The 20,126-nt window shown below is 36.7% G+C and overlaps 1 protein-coding gene across 1 annotated transcript in view; it reads right to left on the bottom strand.

The window, feature by feature from the left end:
• Positions 1-606: 606 nt before the first annotated feature.
• LOC119190036 (protein artichoke-like) overlaps positions 607-20,126 on the bottom strand; it is a 61,925-nt gene continuing 42,405 nt past the window's right edge. The window contains 8 exon segments of the mRNA XM_037441036.1: positions 607-2,191; positions 2,194-3,187; positions 3,189-4,076; positions 4,220-4,366; positions 5,052-5,341; positions 5,726-5,825; positions 7,323-7,586; positions 11,764-12,024. Coding sequence (XP_037296933.1) covers positions 1,167-2,191; positions 2,194-3,187; positions 3,189-4,076; positions 4,220-4,366; positions 5,052-5,341; positions 5,726-5,825; positions 7,323-7,586; positions 11,764-12,018 — 3,963 coding nt within the window. The 5' untranslated portion in view covers positions 12,019-12,024 and the 3' untranslated portion in view covers positions 607-1,166.

Genomic DNA, 20,126 nt, shown 5'->3' with positions numbered 1-20,126 from the left:
AAGGTGTCACTAAGACCCTGACTAGAATATTTTTTTATCCGAACAGCTTATATTCTTTACTATTGCTGAGCCGTCGTATAGACATCAATGAAATCAAATAGCCTATTATAAGAATTTAGAGAGTTTAACATAAAAACCAACTGGCCACCATAAGGAGTATTGAAAGATAGGCCTTAGCTAGTTTTAAAGCCACAAATTCAAATGTGGCTGATTTTGACTTCGGTTTGAACGATTAACAATAATAAAAATTATAAATATCATAGTTGCCCTAAATTTTGTTTGTTATTTTTTTAAATAGGCTCACGTTTGACGCTATCCGCCTATTGTTAAGCGATTATGCGGCCTAAGCCGAAGCATGCTTGCCCTGATGAAACCGATCAACTCGCGACTTGAAGAGCTCCAAATTGTATGTATGCGGAAATAGACACGACAGTAGTGACTTCCACAATTTGCATGTCCGCACAATAAAGATGGAAGCAAAGCACTAAGTGCGAGCCCTTGGAATTTCGACCATGTAATAATGATGCTTCACCGGCTCTGCTGGTCCTGTGATGAAATAGAGATGGGGAATCATCATTTTAGTCTGAGAATTGAAAACAAAATGCATTAAGTTCTTAAATATTTTATTGCTAAAGTACACAATAATGCTATCGTAAGAATCAGTAAAAACTTTAACATAAATATTTTATACAGAAGTAAGAAAGAAAAGAAACAATTAAACCAAACCACGATTTGGATTTGCTGTGTCACTGGTGACTTATAAACTATTAAGTCAGAAAAATAGCACTTAAAGCATTAAATCGTAATTGTTTACAAAAGTAAAGAAGACTGCCCATGCTTCAAAGAATTTCGGTATCAGTATACGTTAATAGCAACTTCATGACTGACAATATTACAATAGTGAAGAGTTTCTCAGAAAAAAAAATTGCAGAGTCTGCGCGACGCTTAATATTCTCGTACGTTTGTATTTGGTTTTAAAAACATAACATGAAAAACTATACATGTATTACACCGATACACGAATGGGCATTCTCCTTTGCCGTCCAACTGTTAACTCAAGCCACATTGATATCTACAACGATATAACCTACTTAAGGTAAACTTTGATAAAATTATCGAAGTTTCAACACGAATATTTACACCACATTAATCTAACTTATGGTTCCCTACCGATATATTTTATCGTCTTGAGGTGGCATGCTTATGAAATATGGCGCTGGTGGTGGTGGCGCTAGATATCTTACAGAACCCGGTCCTGGTTGCATTTTATGGGGCAAGGTGGCATTTGATAAGGAGGCTGGTGGCATAGTTGCAGCGTAACCAGGCCAAGCTCCACCCCACATAGCTGGCGTACCTCCTGCAGGACTACTAGCCAGAGGACCACCTCTGTATGATGTCGTAGTCATCCTTAACCTAACGATACATATAGCTACTATCAATATTGCTATAAAAGCCACTACGCCTCCGACTATACCTATTATAAGATTATCATCATTACTTGTTGCTGCAACACCGATAACAGGAGCTCCTTTGGGCTCACCGGATTTTGGTCTATCATGTGAAGGAGCAACTGACCAGATAATATCTGGCTCTGAAGATGTCCGATGGACAAGGCGCGGTTGTGGTGTAGTTGAAATGCTAGTAGACGTTGTCGTTGTTCGCCGTTTTGCATCACAAGTGAGTTCGTCATCACCTATCTCGACCAATAGAAATCCTGATAGATGTTCTGGCGAATCACATCGGACGTCATCAATACCAACATTGGGTAACCACCTTCTCAATGCTCGAGCGTTACAGTCGCAGCGAATAGGATTACTATGCAAGCCGAACATAGACAAATCCGCCCTACGATCATCAAGGGCTACAAGTAATTGTGGTTGCAAAGTTGTCAGTTGACTACCAGCTACATCTATTGTAATTTGTGATGATCTAGGTAATGGGAACAGTAGTGCAGGAGGTAGAGAAGTGACTGAAGTATTTCTAAATCGCACCGTGATGGCTGGAGCCTTCAATCCAGCAAGCACGCCAGAAGACACAGTTTTCAGACGTGATCCTCTTATTCCAAGTTCTTCAAGCCTTGGGTGTAATGTTGTGTGTAATTGATCAGCACCAATATTAGTGTCTTTTACTTCTACATCCAACTTCTCTAAAGCTAGCACATATTGTAAAGCACCTTGTATGTCGATATACCTAACCGTGGATAGCCGTATGCTCGTAACTCGACTAGATTTGCGAGCGTCCTAAAAGCATTTTTCTCTATCCTGGTACATTTTTCTAAATGCGTTATATCTAAAATACGAAGAGATGTTAAACCTTCAAAATTACCGTCCATAATCATCACCATTGGATTACTGGAAATGTTCAAACGTTGGAGATTTCTCATTTTAGACCAAGAAATTGCCAACGATCCAGTCACATCAGCGATCTGATTATGAGATAAATCCAAAGATTCTAACAGCGTTGTTCGGGTAAATGTCTTTTCCGATATTTTTGTGATGTTGTTAAATGACAAATTTAAATTATATAGGAACGGTGTTTCTAACTGTCCAATATCCGTAATTCCAGTACCGGCTAAATTTAGATCTCTCACCGTTTTCGGCTCTGTCAGTACATTACTAATTGATTTTTCAGAAAGAGGATTGAAAGATAGATCCAATTTCTTAATATTCACCATAACACTATCCTCGCCCGGTATATCCACAATCTGGTTGTGTGATAAATCGACCGTAGATACAAAGTATTGCTTTTGTAAGGCCTTTAGCGGAGCGTGTTCAAATGAATTTCTGCTGAGAATAATTTTCTCTAACATGTGCAGCCTATTTCTTTCGAAAATGTTGTCAGGCAATTCGGTTAGTAAATTGCCGCTCAAGTCCAAAACCTCGAGTCGTATAAGCCCCTCAAATAGCCTATCTCCCAACCGATCGATCTTGTTGTTCGACAAATCCAAATATTGTATTTGAGTCGAATTATGGAAAGCCATTTCGCTTATTGTTTCAAGTTCGTTCCTTGCCAACAAAATTGTTCTCAATTTTGGGAGGCGAGCAAAGTCGAGTTCGTCTACGTTTTTCAATTCGTTTCCAGACAAATCTACCAATTCTAAGTACTGCAAAGTACTTATAAGTTCTGAAGGGAAAAAGTTAAACTTGTTGTTAGTAAGTATGATTTCTCTTAAACGAGGATGGATTTTTGAACGACGACGGGAACAAATAACTAAGTTGATTATCCGACAGATCCATGACTTCTAGACTTGTTCCCGTATTGAAGAATTCGCCTTTGAAAGCACTCAATTGATTACCTTTCAAAGATAAGTACTGAATCGACATTACGTTAACGAATGACGGAGTCCTTATGTTAACTATATTATTGTAAGACAAATCTAAGTAAGTGAGATTTCGCAGATTCTTAAATGAGTTTTCGGAAATTTCTTGAAGTAAATTATGAGACAAATCAATATGTTCTAGATTAAGGTTTTTCGAAAATAGATTTACCGGTAACGCCTTTAAGCCATTACGACTTAAGTCCACTGATAATAAAGCCTGATTTTGCTGAAACACATTCTGCGGTAACACATTTATATGCCAATTTCGGCTCATATTTAAATGAGTTAAACTAGGAATCGATTCAAACGCTTCCACCGGTACATTCGAAATTTGATTATCGGATATATCCAAAAACCAAAGATTAACAAACTTCAGTTGCTGACCAGTAAATCCGAGAATTCTGTTCTGGCTCAAAGACAAAAAGTCTAGCGATTGTTCCAGTCCTTCGAAAACTTCCGCAGCGATAGAGTTCAGTAAATTTCCTGATAGATCCAAATGTTTCAAAATTTTGAAGTGTCCAAAGGCAGCCACCGGTAATTCCCTTATAACATTTCTAGATAATACTAAAGAAGTTACTCTGTCTGACACAGATCGCAAAATGTCGTTTGATAACGCGGTCACCCTGTTGAAACCCAAATGAACAGAAACAAGATTTGGTAATCGAGAAAGCGCTGTCGCTGGAATCAATAGTATGTTGTTGTCGCGTAATAGAAGTGTCTTGAGGCCTGTCAATCCGTCGAAAGCGTCGTCCTCCACCTGCAAAATAATAAACAAAATTATTTCCACGCATTTATACATATTTTCATTTCCAATAAAACAATCTAGTTCAATCAACCATAACTATTTACTTATTTGAGAAAACTAGAAACACAATGCAATAAAATAATTCAATCACTCACCGTGCGCAGTGAATTGACGCCAATATCCAAATAATTTAGTTCTGTGAGACCAACAAATGTGCCCGGGGCGAGTTTAACTAAATTATTTCTGCTCAGGTCTAATACTTGTAATGAAGTCAACGTACTCAGGTGGTTGTTTCCAATATTCTGGAATAGAAGATTTTAGTTAAGTTAGCTTTATTAGTTACATAAGATTTGTTTGGGTTCGAGTAAATAAATAACATTGCAACAAAAAATCTTTATTCTACAAGGGTGGGTAGACGGAGGTGCTACCAGGGCATCATCATTTTGCCCTGTTTGTTCCGTCCCGTGATATGATAGGGAGCGAGTCTATCGTTATATCAGGCATAAATTCCAGACTCTCGGCTGATAATAAAAATTCCAATATTACTTTGCCCAACCCGGGTTCGAACCCGGGACCTCGTACCGCGCACGTAACACAACTACACCACCGAGGGAATAGTCACAAAAATATTCATTTAAAAGGAAAAAAAATCAAGATACAATAAATACACCCCGTTGAATTAAAACGATATTAATAGTGACATCCGTATCCGTAAAACTACATTATCAAAAGTATCAAGAACTAGAAGGTGTCGATCTTTAAAAACTTGAGACTCAAAACATGCAGGAATTAAAATCACGACTCATCACGGTAAAGATACTGCGAAAGTTATTTATATACCATAATCTTTTTTGACATACATATTTCATTATGTATTATATTAAAAAGCAATTTACCTAACAATAAACACAACATCTAAAGCTAACGCGTACTAAAAATAAAATCAAACAGACAGCAAACAAGACAAACAAACACTGAAACCCTCACCGTAATCATGTTGCTGGACAGATTCAAATGTTTAAGGGCGACAAAAGATTTAATGGCAACCGTCGGGAAGTCATTTATGAAGTTCTCCGAGAGGTCCAACTTCTCCAAATTCTCGGCCCCTTGAAATACGTCGCTGTTAAACTTGGAGAGCCTATTACGGCCGAAATCAAGTGTCTGCAAGTCGCTCAGGCCTATAAAAGCCCCTCCTTCAATGGCGGATATCATGTTCCCGTGCAGATCTATCTCTTCTAATGTCTTCTGGGACACAAAGGATGCTTGGCGTATTAGCGCTAAAATATATTTGAATATTAATTAGTTAGATCTATGTATAACAATCGCTAATGTACATCGTACTTAAGATAAGATAGAATTTTCTGTTATAAAAATTGGGTGTGGTCATTTAATTTGAGATCGATATCGATAAGTAGGTTTTTTGTCCCGCTTAAGTTGACATTCTATAACTTATAATTAAATATACTAAAAGTACTTTTTTACTTTACTTATATTAGAAAATACTGTGAGTACTAGACGTAAAACCACATTATTAAGTAACTAAATCCAGACATGCTCGTACATCTATAACTAATATAAGATAGGTAATAAAAAAATAACTACATCCATTTACAGAATTTCACAATTCTCCGAAAAAAGGCGAGGGAACGTAATAAACTTACCTATTCTATTTTCCCTCAGCGAGAGAACTTTCAATGATTGCGGCCCGTTTAGAGACGAGGCGGGTACAGAATTCATGTTATTACGATCCAAACGGAAGACCTGCAAGAAATATTTTACAGTTCTGTACAAAGCACATTTTATCTAGTAGGATAAAGTAGGATATAAACAAAAAATGTTTAGATTCCTAAGATAATGTAACAAATTTGCCAACAGATGTATATACAACTGCACAATGATGGCGTTTGTCTACTCATTAACCGCCATTTTGAAACCGGAGCGCTTCTTCAATCTATCACAAAAACGGACCAATCATAACAAAGTATTTTGACATATTTACAAATGCATTATGGTAATTGGTAAATTTTTGAATCGGATTAAAGATAACGATGGGGTTAGTTAATTGAAAACGGCTGTACATCGGGGTAATTAGTTTATAAACTGTGTACTACAGTGGCAGAGGGTCTATATCACCTAATTTCTGCCGGCTTCCCTTTATGAAGAATTTATGTAGAATCGAATACCATTAGAACTTTTTACAGATCACATTCATGTATATTCTACCTATATGTTATTTCGGTTTACCTTTCGGAAAATTCCACCTTTCGCCCTTGGTGAACTAAATAGATAAGTAATAGTACTGGCACGACAAAATGACTTTGAATGACGTCCCGAGAATCGATTGAATAATCTCTCTCCAGTCTCCACTAATGGCAGACTTTTTGCTTTTAATACTGTGACCCGTGTTTCACTATGTTACTATAGTTTTATTAAACAACATTTCTTATGTACAACAAACTCTTCCAACTCTCATACCCGTTACAGAGATATGTAGGGCTATGCATATCGTCATTTCGGCAAAGTTATTTCCGCTCTAAGTCGTTGCAGGAAGAGAGCTAATCAGTTATCACGATTGCGGGGATTCCAATCCAGTAAAAATCACGAGTATAAAAGTGTGTATATATAGAAATTTAATATAAATTTCTCGTTAAAGCCACAAATCAAGCGAAAAAAAATAGTGCAAACACAAACAGAATTTATATTTTTTTCCCAGAAAATGATTTCCATTCGGCCGCTGAAAATAACATCGTCAAACTAAACGGAGCATTCCTTTTGTTTTTCCACGTTCCTTAGCTTCCACCCAATTTACCTGAGAAAATATTCTAGACTGAAAAATTACTATTGTGCAAAAAGGTAGGGAAAGAACACTAAATAACTGCCCTCCGCTGAAAGTAATTGTAACACTACTCCTCTTTATAAAGGAGCAAAGTAAAAGCATACTTAGTACTCGCGTTAAAGCCTCACTAATAAACTTTTCAATGTTATTAAACTATTAGAGTATTTGTATATTTAGACGCTTGCATATGTACATGTTAAAAAAACAAAGGTTAGTTGAAACAAAAAATATGCCTATTTTATGTTACATCTTTTAAGATTATAAACATTTTCGAATACTACATTTCTCTGTATTAGATTCGTATATTATTTCATCAAAGTAAACTATGAATATAGACTTACTAAACTAGAAACACCTTTGACCAAATGTGAGTTCATCATAAATTACTCTTGTGAAATAAAATTTAACATAAGTATTATCACCTTAAGAACATCGCATCCAATGAGTAGTCCTTCCTCCAATCCTCTGATATTATTTCCACTTAAATCCAATTCTTCTAGAGCTGGTAGATTGTGGAGCTCAGCAGTGGAGAATATCGGGTTCAAATTGTCACCAAGAAGGTTGTCGGCTAGCGCCAGTTTTGTCAGATTCCCTCGAACTCCAGCCAGAAGACGGTCTGGTAGTCTTCGGAGACTGTTGTGTGAAAAGTCTAGTTCTCTGAGCGGTAGACCGTAGGAAGAGAATATCTGGAAACAAAAACCAAAACATTATAAAAAAGAAATATAAGGAAGAGATTCATTCATACTGGGATGGTGATATGTGATTTTTATCGTTATACAACCATCAATGGTATACCTTATCTTTAGGATACCGAATCTACTTTTACTAATCCTATTGTTTGTCAAAGATAGACCAAAACATAGGGCATTTTAATGTAGAAAAAATGTATAAAGGAAATTATATTCCTCGAATAACCCTCCTTATACACCCCGAGCTAAAGCAACTCAGAAAAATATATATAGACTATAACCATTGCATAATATAGACTATAAATACGAATCGATAGACACCTCATGTGTCAAAATAAATAAAGTATAAGCGACGCTAGATTATAGAGATTCATACATGATATTATGTATACGTAGGGTGTCAAATCATTACCCTACCTTGCTTCGTCGTAGTAATAAAAAGAGATGAGATAAACTAAACATATCTGCTGTAGATTTGTTGTAAATACATACTTTTAATTAAAGAGAAATATGTACAAAGATTTATTTACGCGAATGTAAAACATTGAAATAAAATTATTTTACGGATTTTATCGCGGTTTTTTATATTATAATATTTTCCCAATGCTTCGAAGCTTTGCAGCCTTCATGATCACGAGAGACTGAAATAAGTTCCCCCGTATATACCCCATATAAAAAAAATATAATATGTAAAATAAAAACCTGCGTTAAATCCAAAAAATAATTTTATTACAAGATGTATGTACCTTACATTCGCTCGAAATATATTTGAAATTCAAATGCTCTGCAATTCTAATTAGCGTAACGGTAGACTAAAACTATAAAACGAACACAACTCAATCTCTCATTTATTGCGAATATTGGAAAAAAATATGGTAACGAGGTTATTCAAATACTGCATATTCATGAAATGTGCGTCAGTCTTTTAATTGAATTGTTCACTTCAAAATTTAACATTTACGGTTGCTCTTTATCTCATAGTACTACAAACTTTATACGGGAAAAGGTGTGTTACGCGGTAGAAACCACGACCTACACCAAGTGAAATTATGTGTCTGTAATTCCTCCTTTTTCATCAATATTTACTTCTCTAAACAAAGCTTATTAACTTTCACTCACTACTCTAATATCTAGTACCTATAATGAACTATACTACATTACTCTTAGAGTTTCAATAGAACGAGAACACGACACGTAAATCCCTCATAACGACTTACAAGCACACAGGTATTTGGTAATAAATTTGGCACTAATGCCGCATGGCAACACAATAAGACCGGCTATAGTCAGATACAGAAAATGAGGCGGTAAATACCGATTACACGAAATGAAATTGGAACACCACAAGTTCCTGGATCGATTCCATTGTAATATTTAAACAATAACGTCAAATTAAATTTGATTCATGATTAATTTAATGCGACAGATGTTGTGTTGAATGTTAGGTTTGACGGTATTCGGTTTGTGTTTTAATTAGCTATTAATATTAACATGTGGTAGAGTCAATTCCACATACACACATTGGCGCCTTTTACTTCAAAGGGATAGGCAGAGGCGTAGATAGAACGCACAACTTAAGAATTCCAATTTCCGCCGTGCGTATTCCGTCTCATGATATGATATAGGCCCGAAACTATTGGCATATTGGCATGAATTTCAAACTCCTGGCTGATACTGAGTAGAAAACTCCAATAACCTTTTGCCCGACCCGGGGATCGAACCTAAGTCCTAGGAAGTGCAATCGTACCGTGATACAAATACGCCACTGAGGCAGTAGATTTTATGAATATAGACCTCATGCGAAAATAATTGTACGTATGTTTTTGCAAAATATTACATGCTAAAATCACTTTATTTATTCCAATGTATCTAAATGGAATGAATATATGAATGTGAAAATTAAATCTAGAACGTTAAAAATTATGACAATAGAATGAGCTAAAAGAGCGTTCAAATACCACGTCCGATCGATTAAAATAAGTTTTCAGAACGAACTTTTTCTATTTGAGTTTCGAGCGAATATTGATATTTGTTCTAAGCCGCACCGCACACAGAATTCTGCGACTGAGCCAGCATACGGAAATTGCATGTTCTGAGCCCGGACTGGTGTCATTTATACGTTGGAAACACATTCCATACAAGCTTATGCTTTTTCGAATCCATGAATTTGTGCGACATGAATACTCGATTTTATAAATGAAAAGTATTTGATACAACAGAGTCAAACTAATATTTAAAGTCATTTAATATAAGGAGGAAGGAGCTATGTTTAATAGAATATGTCCGAGAATTAGGTTGTCTCAAGGACTAAGGAGCAATTGTACTGGACACAGGACAACGATTTCCTTCAAACCGAACTACTACATTGCTGCTTAGAGTTAAATAGACAATACAGTGATGACCCTCTCAACGAGGCCCATCTAAATAAAATCTTTAGAACGTCATTCAATTTCGCATCAAAATTCTTGTTTATAATCTGAACATGTATGCCAGGAGAGCACCGGCTCCACTGCGGTTATTAGATCATGAAGCATTGCGTGCCGGCAAAAAGAAATTCACCGTTGCTCCCACCGCGTGAATCAGCGATCGCGGCATTCCATTCAGATAATGTCATATGTGGTTAGTTAATTAGAAACGGGTTATTGATATACGGTATGCAGTTCAAATGGTTTTCATTAAAATATGAATAGTAATAGAATTTAGAGCGAATGTGAACATTAATAAGGTAATGGATTTGAGTACGAACAATACGTACGAACAACGGTTGTGGAACGGACTGCCCAGACGAATGTCTGCAGGTTCAAATCTCAAGGGCACACACCTCTGACTTTTCTAAAAAAATGATATGTGTATTCTTTGTGAATTATCGCTTGCTTTAACGGTAAAGGAAAACATCGTGAGGAAACCTGCATACCTGAGAAGTTCTCTTTAGGAATTTGGAGGGTGTGTGAAGTCTACTAATCCGCACTAGGCCAGCGTGGTGAACTAAGGCCTAATCCCTCTCAGTAGTAGAGGAGGCACGTGCCCAACAGTGGGACAGTATATAACACAGAGGTGATATTATTATTATTATTATTATTATATAATGGATTTCCTATAGACACTCTCTTTTTTATCGCTTTAAATGACGAGCCAAGTTTGTCGTTCACCTGATGGTAAGCGATACGACCATTGAAGAACATTGTAGTCAGTGTAACCACTGGACATAATAAGACTTGACATCTCATATCTCAGGACGTTAAAGCATAGTGGAATACCAAACAATACTTTATAATTCAAGGTGTTGGATTATGTTTCTACTCTTTATGACTCTGTCGTATCGCTTACCATCAAGTGAACGGAAAGCTCGTCTCTTATTTTAAAAGTCTTCCAAATTTTGGGAGAAATATATAACATATAAAACCGCGATATAATCCGACAAATAGTTTAATTTCAAAGTCTAACATTAATTTTCGAGAAGACAAGTAATACCGTTTCATTTCAAAATGACCCTGTATATCTATACTACGGATTATTTGCGCGCATATTTAAGATATCATTAATATTAATGTTTCGTATGTCTATAACTTGAAAGTTAAATTACCTATTAGTAGACCACCATAACCGTAACAAGGTTAACAGCTGTTATCTCTTAAACTACTGGTTTCAAATGGCAAACACCATATTTGGATCAGATATGTCCCAACAGTTGTAACACGAGTTCAGAGTTTGTAAGTGTACTTATGGAAGTTAGAACTTAATGTATTTATGGAGGCAAATGGCTTTGAAATATATTAAAATAAAGATCTTCGAATGTGTTATTTATCTGTTGCAAATTTATATCCTTTAAAAGTATTACAAGTGTCACTTATTTGTTAGTTTACGAGACTACAACGAATTTGAATACAGATTTTGATTATACAAGTGGAATACCAAACAAATAAACAATGCTTTTACGTATAAAATCAAAGACATTTACACATATTATACTATCACTTTGCCCGTAGTCTGAAATTTGTGCCCGGTGTGGTGATAGACTCGTCCTTAATCACAACATTGGCGGACCACACTTGGCGACAAGTGGGTACCCTGGTTGCAACTCTACGTACCCCTTCGGGGATAAAGACGTGTTGTGTGTGTATGTGTATGTGTGTTTGTACCTTTATTATAACATATAACAAACGTTAAAACTAACCTGAGTAGGAAGCATCTGCTGTCCAGCCCAACGCTGGCTGAACGATATGATAGGAGCACCATACGGCAACGTTGGAAAATCTCCGGCAAACACCACTCTGTCGCAGTTCATCAGGATTCTCAGCTGAAGAGCTCTATCCACCTGGACTTTACACCTGCAGGGGTACCGCAGGTCGTCGTTCAGCTCTGAGCACGGCACCCATTGCGCCTGCGCCGCTATGTGCGGTATTATTGACAGGAGGAGTAGCAGCCACATCTTAACCTGGAAAAAAAATGAAAATATTTTTAATATTTTTTTTCTAAAAAATAATTCCTGGCCATAATTAGGTTCCTTCCGCGTGAAAAATATTCCCGGAATAAAAATCTCACTATACTAAATGTAGCCTTTAGGCTAATTAATTCCTCTGCATTCTCGTACTCTGCCCCTGGTAACGAATGTGAACAGTCATCACAAACTTTGGGAATGTATACTCTAAAAAAGGTAAATATCCTCACAACTGTGTTTTATCTATCCTATCTATAAATTGGCCCATGCTCCCAGAATATATTTATCAGAACGGACAATTTGAGGAGTCATTTTACGTACAAAGATTAAATCTTCTGGTGCTCAGACTTCCGTGAATCTGTGAGAAAATTAAAGCATCAAATTTACAGCTAAACATCGTTTAAAAGATAGATTTGAAACTATAATTGCAGTGGCTATTAAATTAAACTAGCCGTAGTTAAGGAACTCGGCATTATGATTTCTACTTTATTATGAAATATACAATATGTGCTGCAGAGTTTATCTTGCTAACCTTAAAGAATTTATTTCATTATTTTATTTCTACGTTGCTACTTTTTTGTGTAGGTATCCTTGCGTTCATCACCGCGCTTAGTGACTGCAGCGGCCCAGTGGAGAGTACCGAAGGAAACGAGGAATAAAAGAGTGGGGGAATGATGGGAACTTTCTAGGACGAGTGGAAGAGAAAGGGAGGGGAAATATTCACGGGCCTTTATAGGCCTCAATGTGAACCACGAGGCACACATTACACACTTTACTGTGTGATTAGTTCCGCGACAATTAATGTCGCCCAGTGCCTAAACATGCATTCGGTGAAAGACCAAGCGCGCAAGACTTGCCCCCGGAATGAGGGAAAGACAGCAGCGTTTTTACTGTTAGGTTATAAGATGGTACGATATGACCACTGCCTAAGGACCATAGGCAGTCACAGTGGTAAAGGAGAAGGAGAATAGCAGGTAACCGATACAAAAAAAAAATGTCATGTAGGCAAATATAGTCACACTCATAAAAAGTCAAAATACATAATAATAATAATTAAAAGTTTTTTTGTAACGAGGACGAGCTAGGAGGTAGTAATCTATACTATTATATAGAGCTGAAGAGTTTGTTTGTTTGTTTGAACGCGCTAATCTCAGGAACTACCGGTTCAAACTGAAAAATTATTTTTACGTTGGATAGCCCTTTGTTCGTGAAGTGCTATGGGCTATATATCATCACGCTATACCCAATAGGAGCGGAGCAGTAATGGATAATCTCAGGAACTACCGATTCGAACTGAAAAATTCGTTTTGTGTTGGATAGCCCTTTATTTGTGGAGTGATATAGGCTATATATCATCACGCTATGACCAATAGGAGCGGAGCAGTAATGAAACATGTTGCAAAAACGGGGAAAATTTATTAGTTTTGAGAGCTTCCGTTGCGTGCGCTGCGTAAACGGTTAAAGTTATGCAACAATGATGTATGACGGGATTGTTCCTCTTAAAAAGTTCTAAAAAATATATTATAAAACAAAGTCCCCCGCTGCCTCTGTCTGCCTGAAAGTTTTAAACTCAATAACTACCTAACGTATTAAGATGAAATTTGGCATGGAGACAGTTAAGAGACCCGGGAAGAACATAGGCTCCCAGGAAACTATTACTTTTATAACGGAAAACTTTAGCCTGAAAAACTTTATAACGCTGGCGGAGCCGCGGGCAAAAGCTAGTAGTCTATATATATAAAAGAAAGTGGTGTTAGTTACACTATTTATAACGCAAGAACGGATGAACCGATTTGGCTGAAAATTGGTGGAGAGGTAGCTTAAAATATATAGTGGGACTTTTATCCTGGAAAACTCATTCACGCGGGCGCAGCCGCGAGCAAAAGCCAGTATGTAATAATAGATACTAAAAATTCTATAAGTTTAAAAATGTATGCATGGCATCGTATTATTATCACTTGAACAAGCTTATAAGAATTTCTTAGACCAGAACACAGATTACTTCATATTTTTAAAGTGCAAAATCTTCTAACATTTTTAGTTAAGGAGCCACGAGGTCGAACACGTTTAAGTGACCCTTTTCTAGCTTATAAAGCACTGAAGCGTCCTTCCTGTTGTCTTATCAACAGCAGCCGATGTCCTTCTACCATCCTTATGCTAGATTTACCCGACTTTAATTGAAATTAATTAAAATAAGGATTTTTACGTGGGACAGTTAAATTTAAATATTTTTGTGGTACAAGATGGCAAACCAACAAATAGGTAGACTTCTGACAAAAGAGGATATAATACTTTTTACTACTCGTATAACTATATAGCCCGAGAAACTATATTATAGTTATAATGAATCGTCTGATCTTAAGTTATCTTCTCCGCATTATTCCCTGAATATCAGAGAAAGCTAAAAAACAGTACACTATATCAATTTGAAATACCTCGCCGTGAAAAACATACATAATGTCACGCAATTTTCTCTTTTTCTATTATGACAGGCCTCACGCGACTGGCGATCCTGTTACCTATTAAACATTTTATACAATAAAACAGCAAGACATGTAGTTAAAATTTCGAGTGAACTTAAACAAAAAATTCTTAGACTCAAATACTCGGCTTAAACAATTGCAAAACTCGACCTAAATATTCTTATCCCACGTTTGTACTTACCTACCTACGTAACCCGAACGTACCCTTCACGTAACAAGACCTTTGTTATAACCAAGAATAACTTTGTAAGTTTGTACTTAGAGTTAACATATCGACCGTATCGCGGTAAGCAAGAAATTTACGCTCGCCCTCTATTTTATTCGTTTCGCTAAGTTTGCTACTTATTCTTACGTTAACTTGATTGATAGCATCTTATTAAGGATCTTCATATTTGTTTGTGTCTCCTTCTTAAAACATTTATTAATCATAAGCTTGTTTCAAAATATCTTTCTAAGCCCAAAGTCAACAATAGACTTTTTATTATGCCCATAAATATTGTGATAACGCAATTTATTGCAACACTTGGTGAAGTTATGAAAAAGACTTTAATTCAACATCTTGAAAAGGGAATGAAGATTTATTTTCTTTTAAAATTTTGTGTAGATTATGTACAAAAGTATTACCATATTTATATTGTGATAAGTACGAAGAACATGCATAAGTTTTTAAGTAGAACGCCACACAAAAGATGTTATAAGTAGTATTTGTATCGTTAAAAGTTTCTATTTACTTGGGACTGGTCTGCAGTACGTATTCTAAGACGATACTATTGCTTAACAAAACTTTTATGCTCAAAATTATTTGCGACATTATTAATATCTTTCAACACATAGGATATTAACGAACCTCTCATAACCAGCTATAATAATTTGTAATGTGTATTTTTGCGGGTTTTCAAAAATCTGATCCACAACTCGAGTTCGATTCAATAAACACACCGCAAATATTTCTTCCCGCTAATAAATTACGTACATCATAAAATTCTCACATTTCACCCCATCTATTCGCTCATTGATAGCATTCCCAAGTGTGCACACAAAATCACAGTGCATACCTAAGATAGTTTTTGTACAGTTGCGGTTTCAGCAGCATAGTTCAAAATTGCCTCTGTGTCGCTCTGTTGGAAAGCGTGCGGCGTACGAATTCCGAATGGATAAATTATTTACCAAACTCGATTTATGTGGAAAGTTTGCCGGATCGCGTCCGAAACTAGCTTAGTTTGTTTTCAACTTTGCTTCCCCGTCATCGGACTCATTTTTACGAAACCTATGAACATTTCAATGTCTTCTAACTTTGATTTTTTCGGAATGCACAATATATTTTACGTGTAAAAAAATATATTCTCTCATTCAAATTATCTGTCCATCTTCAATAATGTATCGCATTCTAGAGTATTTATAGGCATTCAATCAGGTTCTTAGAACTGACATTGTCATGAGAGACGAGGGCCATGATTTTAAACTGATTTGAAGATATAAAATACAAAAATACTTAAAATTACAAAGGCCTATTATTCCATTATTTTAAATTCCCAAACTAATAAAATTTTTAAATAAAAAATTGTGTCTTTGTCATAAGCACAAAAGAATGGCAACAAATGTTTTATCAACTTCAATATTTGAGATATGTCTGAACTAAACAATAGAAATAGCAATTAATTTGTTCTGCACATGGTGTGTTTAAAACAATTGCAAAAATTCGTTCGCAATGCCATGTTATTGCATTGTTTTTTTTTAATCACAACAAGTGTTTTTATTAAGTATTGTTTATGAGAATGTGATATTATTTTCTTATGATATTGGTCTAAATATTATAATAATTTAAACAACACTTGGATATTGTTTGCAAAAATAAACATAATATAAGTATACCTATTTATTTTATAGCTGAATGCTTAAAGATACCTAGACGATAATATTACTGTATAAATACTAAAATACAGAAATTGAACATTATTGTTATAAGGCGCCTGGAACAGACCGTTCATAGAGCGAACAGAGCGCCGCTCCAAGCGCCAAAGGTCTGAGCAAGGCCCTCTGACATTTGGTGGCGTAGGCTCCTAGATGTCCGCCGGCTCTTAGGGGCTGTTGGATGAAGTGGACGAGGGGTTTCCCGGGACTCCAGGTCTTAGCGAAGATGCCAAATGCTCTTGAGTGGCGCCGCAGTCATACACTTGTGACGTAAAAAAAAGGTCGCCTAAAACAAGTGTCGGAATTTTTTTTTCGCTCGGGACTAGGGGTCGCATACCGGTATCCCGGATTTCGAAAATACCGGAATACCGGACCAAATTAAGAACTTCAAAATACCGGTATTGTTTTTACAAAAACCGGGATTTTCGGTATTTTATAAAAATAAAATTCAGTACAAAATGTGTGTATAATTATTAATTTCTCGACTTTTAAATCGCAAAAATTTAAGCTGCTTGCAATTTCATTCATTCGTATAGGCGTATATTCTATAAAGAGCGACCAAAATACATGGCTTAGGGCTATATGCTACTTTTGTTTTGTTCGAGGCATAGCGGTGTTAACTGTTAATTGTTATTTTTATAAGAACTTATTAGAAATATTTTTTGTTCTTTAAAGTCTATCCTCATTATTCAAAGACGTTATTTATCTAAGGACGGAGCATTGCTGTGATAACAAGTCTGTTTCTCAGTGCTAACGGCATGGCAGCCTTCGCAGTGCGTAGACGTAGGGCCGTTGTGATTGGCTAATATTGTGATACAACTTGAATCTAGTTGGCTGTCAGATTAACAAAGCTGAACAAACAGCAAGCTGTCAGATAAACAAAGCTGAGAAACATAACAGGGGGAATAGATGTAAAATACAACCTGTTTAAAAGCCTTGAGCTGCCTACAATGAAGGCCTGGTATTTTATGGCAATTCCGCGAGGTTTACCGAAAGGCCGAAATTGTCCTTATTTATCCTATCTACAGCTGCGGACACACAATCGACTTGCTCCAGAGAATAAATTTGCAAATCATCAGCATACAGGTGGTATGCACATTGAAGATTTTGTGTTAAGAGGTTTATGAAGATAGTGAACAATAATGGGGAGAGTATGCCGCCTTGAGAGACGCCACGGTCTAAATCGCGCCAGTTAGACGAAGAATCGTCTAGGCGCACCAACTGTTGGCGTCCCTGAAGATATGACGAGAACCAATTCAGTGCCGTGGGCGAGATCATAAGGTGGGAGAGGTTTGCTAGCAGAATGTCGTGACTGACTATATTGAAGGCGTTGGAGAAATCAACCAAAGCCAAAATAACGACTTGGGATTCCTCCATGCCCGCCCTAATATCGCCAGTCACTTTGAGGAGTGCAGTAATAGTGCTATGGCCAGGCCTGAAGCCAAACTGGAGTAGGCACAGTAGGTTGTTTCGGTGCACATGCTCAGACAGTTGCTTGTGAGTACAGGCCTCGAGCACTTTCGAGAGAAAAGGAAGAATGGATATGGGACGGAAATGCTTAGAAAGTGATGGGTTAGGGATTTTAGGAAGAGGGATAGCAGTAGCTCTCCGCCACAAAGACGGAAAGATACCAGTGCTGGGAGGCGTTAATGATATGGGACATGATTGGTAGAAGTTGGTCCAGGATAGGGATTATCATGCGACGACTGATGTTGTCACAGCCAGTGGCACTGGATTTAATGGACAGGATGACTTTTCTAATTTCACCCAGTGGCACAGAAGAAAATGAACATTATTAATGTTAGGCCTGGATAGACCCGCTAAGAAATCCATGGTACGACGCCTAGTTTGGTGATCAATCATGGTAACAGATGTGAAATGTTTATTAATGTCATCCAAACCAATAGTCGCACCGTGGAGATCTATGTTTTTAACTTTGCCAATACCCAGAGTTCCGAGGAATCTCCAGATAGGTACTGGCTGACGAGGAAGAAGAAATATTACTGAGAATGTGTCGGCGTTTAGCATTACGTACCATCTGGTTACACCGATTCCTTGCAGACTTAAAAAGGCACCAGTTCTCCTCCGAACGATAACTTCTGTACTGGCGAAAAGCCCGATCCCATCGTCTCATCGCCATCCTAACCCCATTTGTAATCTATGGTGCAGGAGTACGTTTTAATTTAATTTTCTTTAAAGGGGCATGGGTATCAAAGAGTGAAGTGACAGCGCGGTTAAAAATTGCAACTTTATCGTCAACAGAGGTGGCTGCCAATAGGTGATCCCAGTTAAAGTTAGCAGCGTCTCCTTTCAGCTTATCCGCATCAATGCGACCAAAACTACGCAAGTGCAATATCTTAGAGGGGAATTTGGGAGGTTTTAGGGCGTAAGACATGTAGATGAGATCATGGTGAGAGAAGCCAGGAGCAGAAAATTGACCGTGGGAGAAAACAGGGGAAGGAGCAGAGATGAGGATAATGTCAAGCCAAGTATCGTGATCATCCATATTATGGTGGGTGGCTTGCAATGGTAGGACATGCAGTTTATCAGAATCAAGGACAGTAAGGAGTTTACGAGATCGGGAAGAGTGGCTGGCACGTAGATCAGTATTTAAATCACCCATGATGATGTGATGAGCATATTCTGATCTTATAGATTCCAGAACTGTTTCCAGACTGGAGAAAGTAATCAAGAGATGGGGGACAGAAAATAACAGCTAGTAAGGTTTTCACTCTCTTGACCCAAACCTCAAGAAACAGAAATTTCGCATAAGCAGAGGAAGATATTACAGTTTTATATTTCAGGTCGCTACGTAAATATATAGCGACTTCGCCCCCTCTCCTGTCAACTCGATCATTTCTAATCAAAATGAAACCAGGGAGGGAGTAAAGGGTAGCAGGAAGGTGAGGTTTGAGCCAGCTCTCAAAAATCAGAACGGCGTGAACGTTGGCTTACGAAAATAATCTCTTTTCATTCAGCCTTTAACTAATTACTAAGCTGTCATTAAAATTTGACATTTAATTACTAACTTAAATGTAAGTATATTTTCTATTTTTCTAATATTTCTTCAAATACCGGAAATACCGAAAATACCGGAATACCGGAATTTATTTTAGGTCAATACCGAAAATACCGGTTTTGAAAAATGGTCCGGTATTGCGACCCCTACTCGGGACGGCTGATTATCTAAGGGCGCCCTGCAAAGCGCTTTCAAGTGCCGGTTAATGCAAATGTAAAGGTTCCCATAGTGTAGATTACTTTTACTATATTATTTGAACAAAATAATATAGTAAAATTAAAGTATCTATTATACGACTCTTAATTATTTTTTCTCTTTTATACTCTCTAAATCAACGGACATTGTAACCCAAGTTATCCATTCATCTTGAAAAAAGCCAGTATTTGATTACTATAATTTCTTATAAAATATTTGGAAATTAGAAATGCTGATATAACATTTTATAACATTATTCATTCGTTCAGGTGTAAATGGATTCAATTAAATTTCTTTATTCATATTCGTATCTAGAAATCATCTTTCATAAAAGAACATATCTGATACAAGTTAATTGAATTTTAATTAAGATGTTATCAGGATGATCATATTTATCTACGTAAAGATCATACAAAGTTTTACTATCGTTCAACCGTGACGAAAAATGTGCAATTCACCATTAAAACCAACAATAAACCTACAAAAGCAAT

This window comes from Manduca sexta, chromosome 21 (genome assembly GCF_014839805.1).
Source record: "Manduca sexta isolate Smith_Timp_Sample1 chromosome 21, JHU_Msex_v1.0, whole genome shotgun sequence".
NCBI classification, from domain to species: Eukaryota; Metazoa; Arthropoda; class Insecta; order Lepidoptera; family Sphingidae; genus Manduca; species Manduca sexta.
This window is presented reverse-complemented; position numbering and strand designations above follow the sequence as displayed.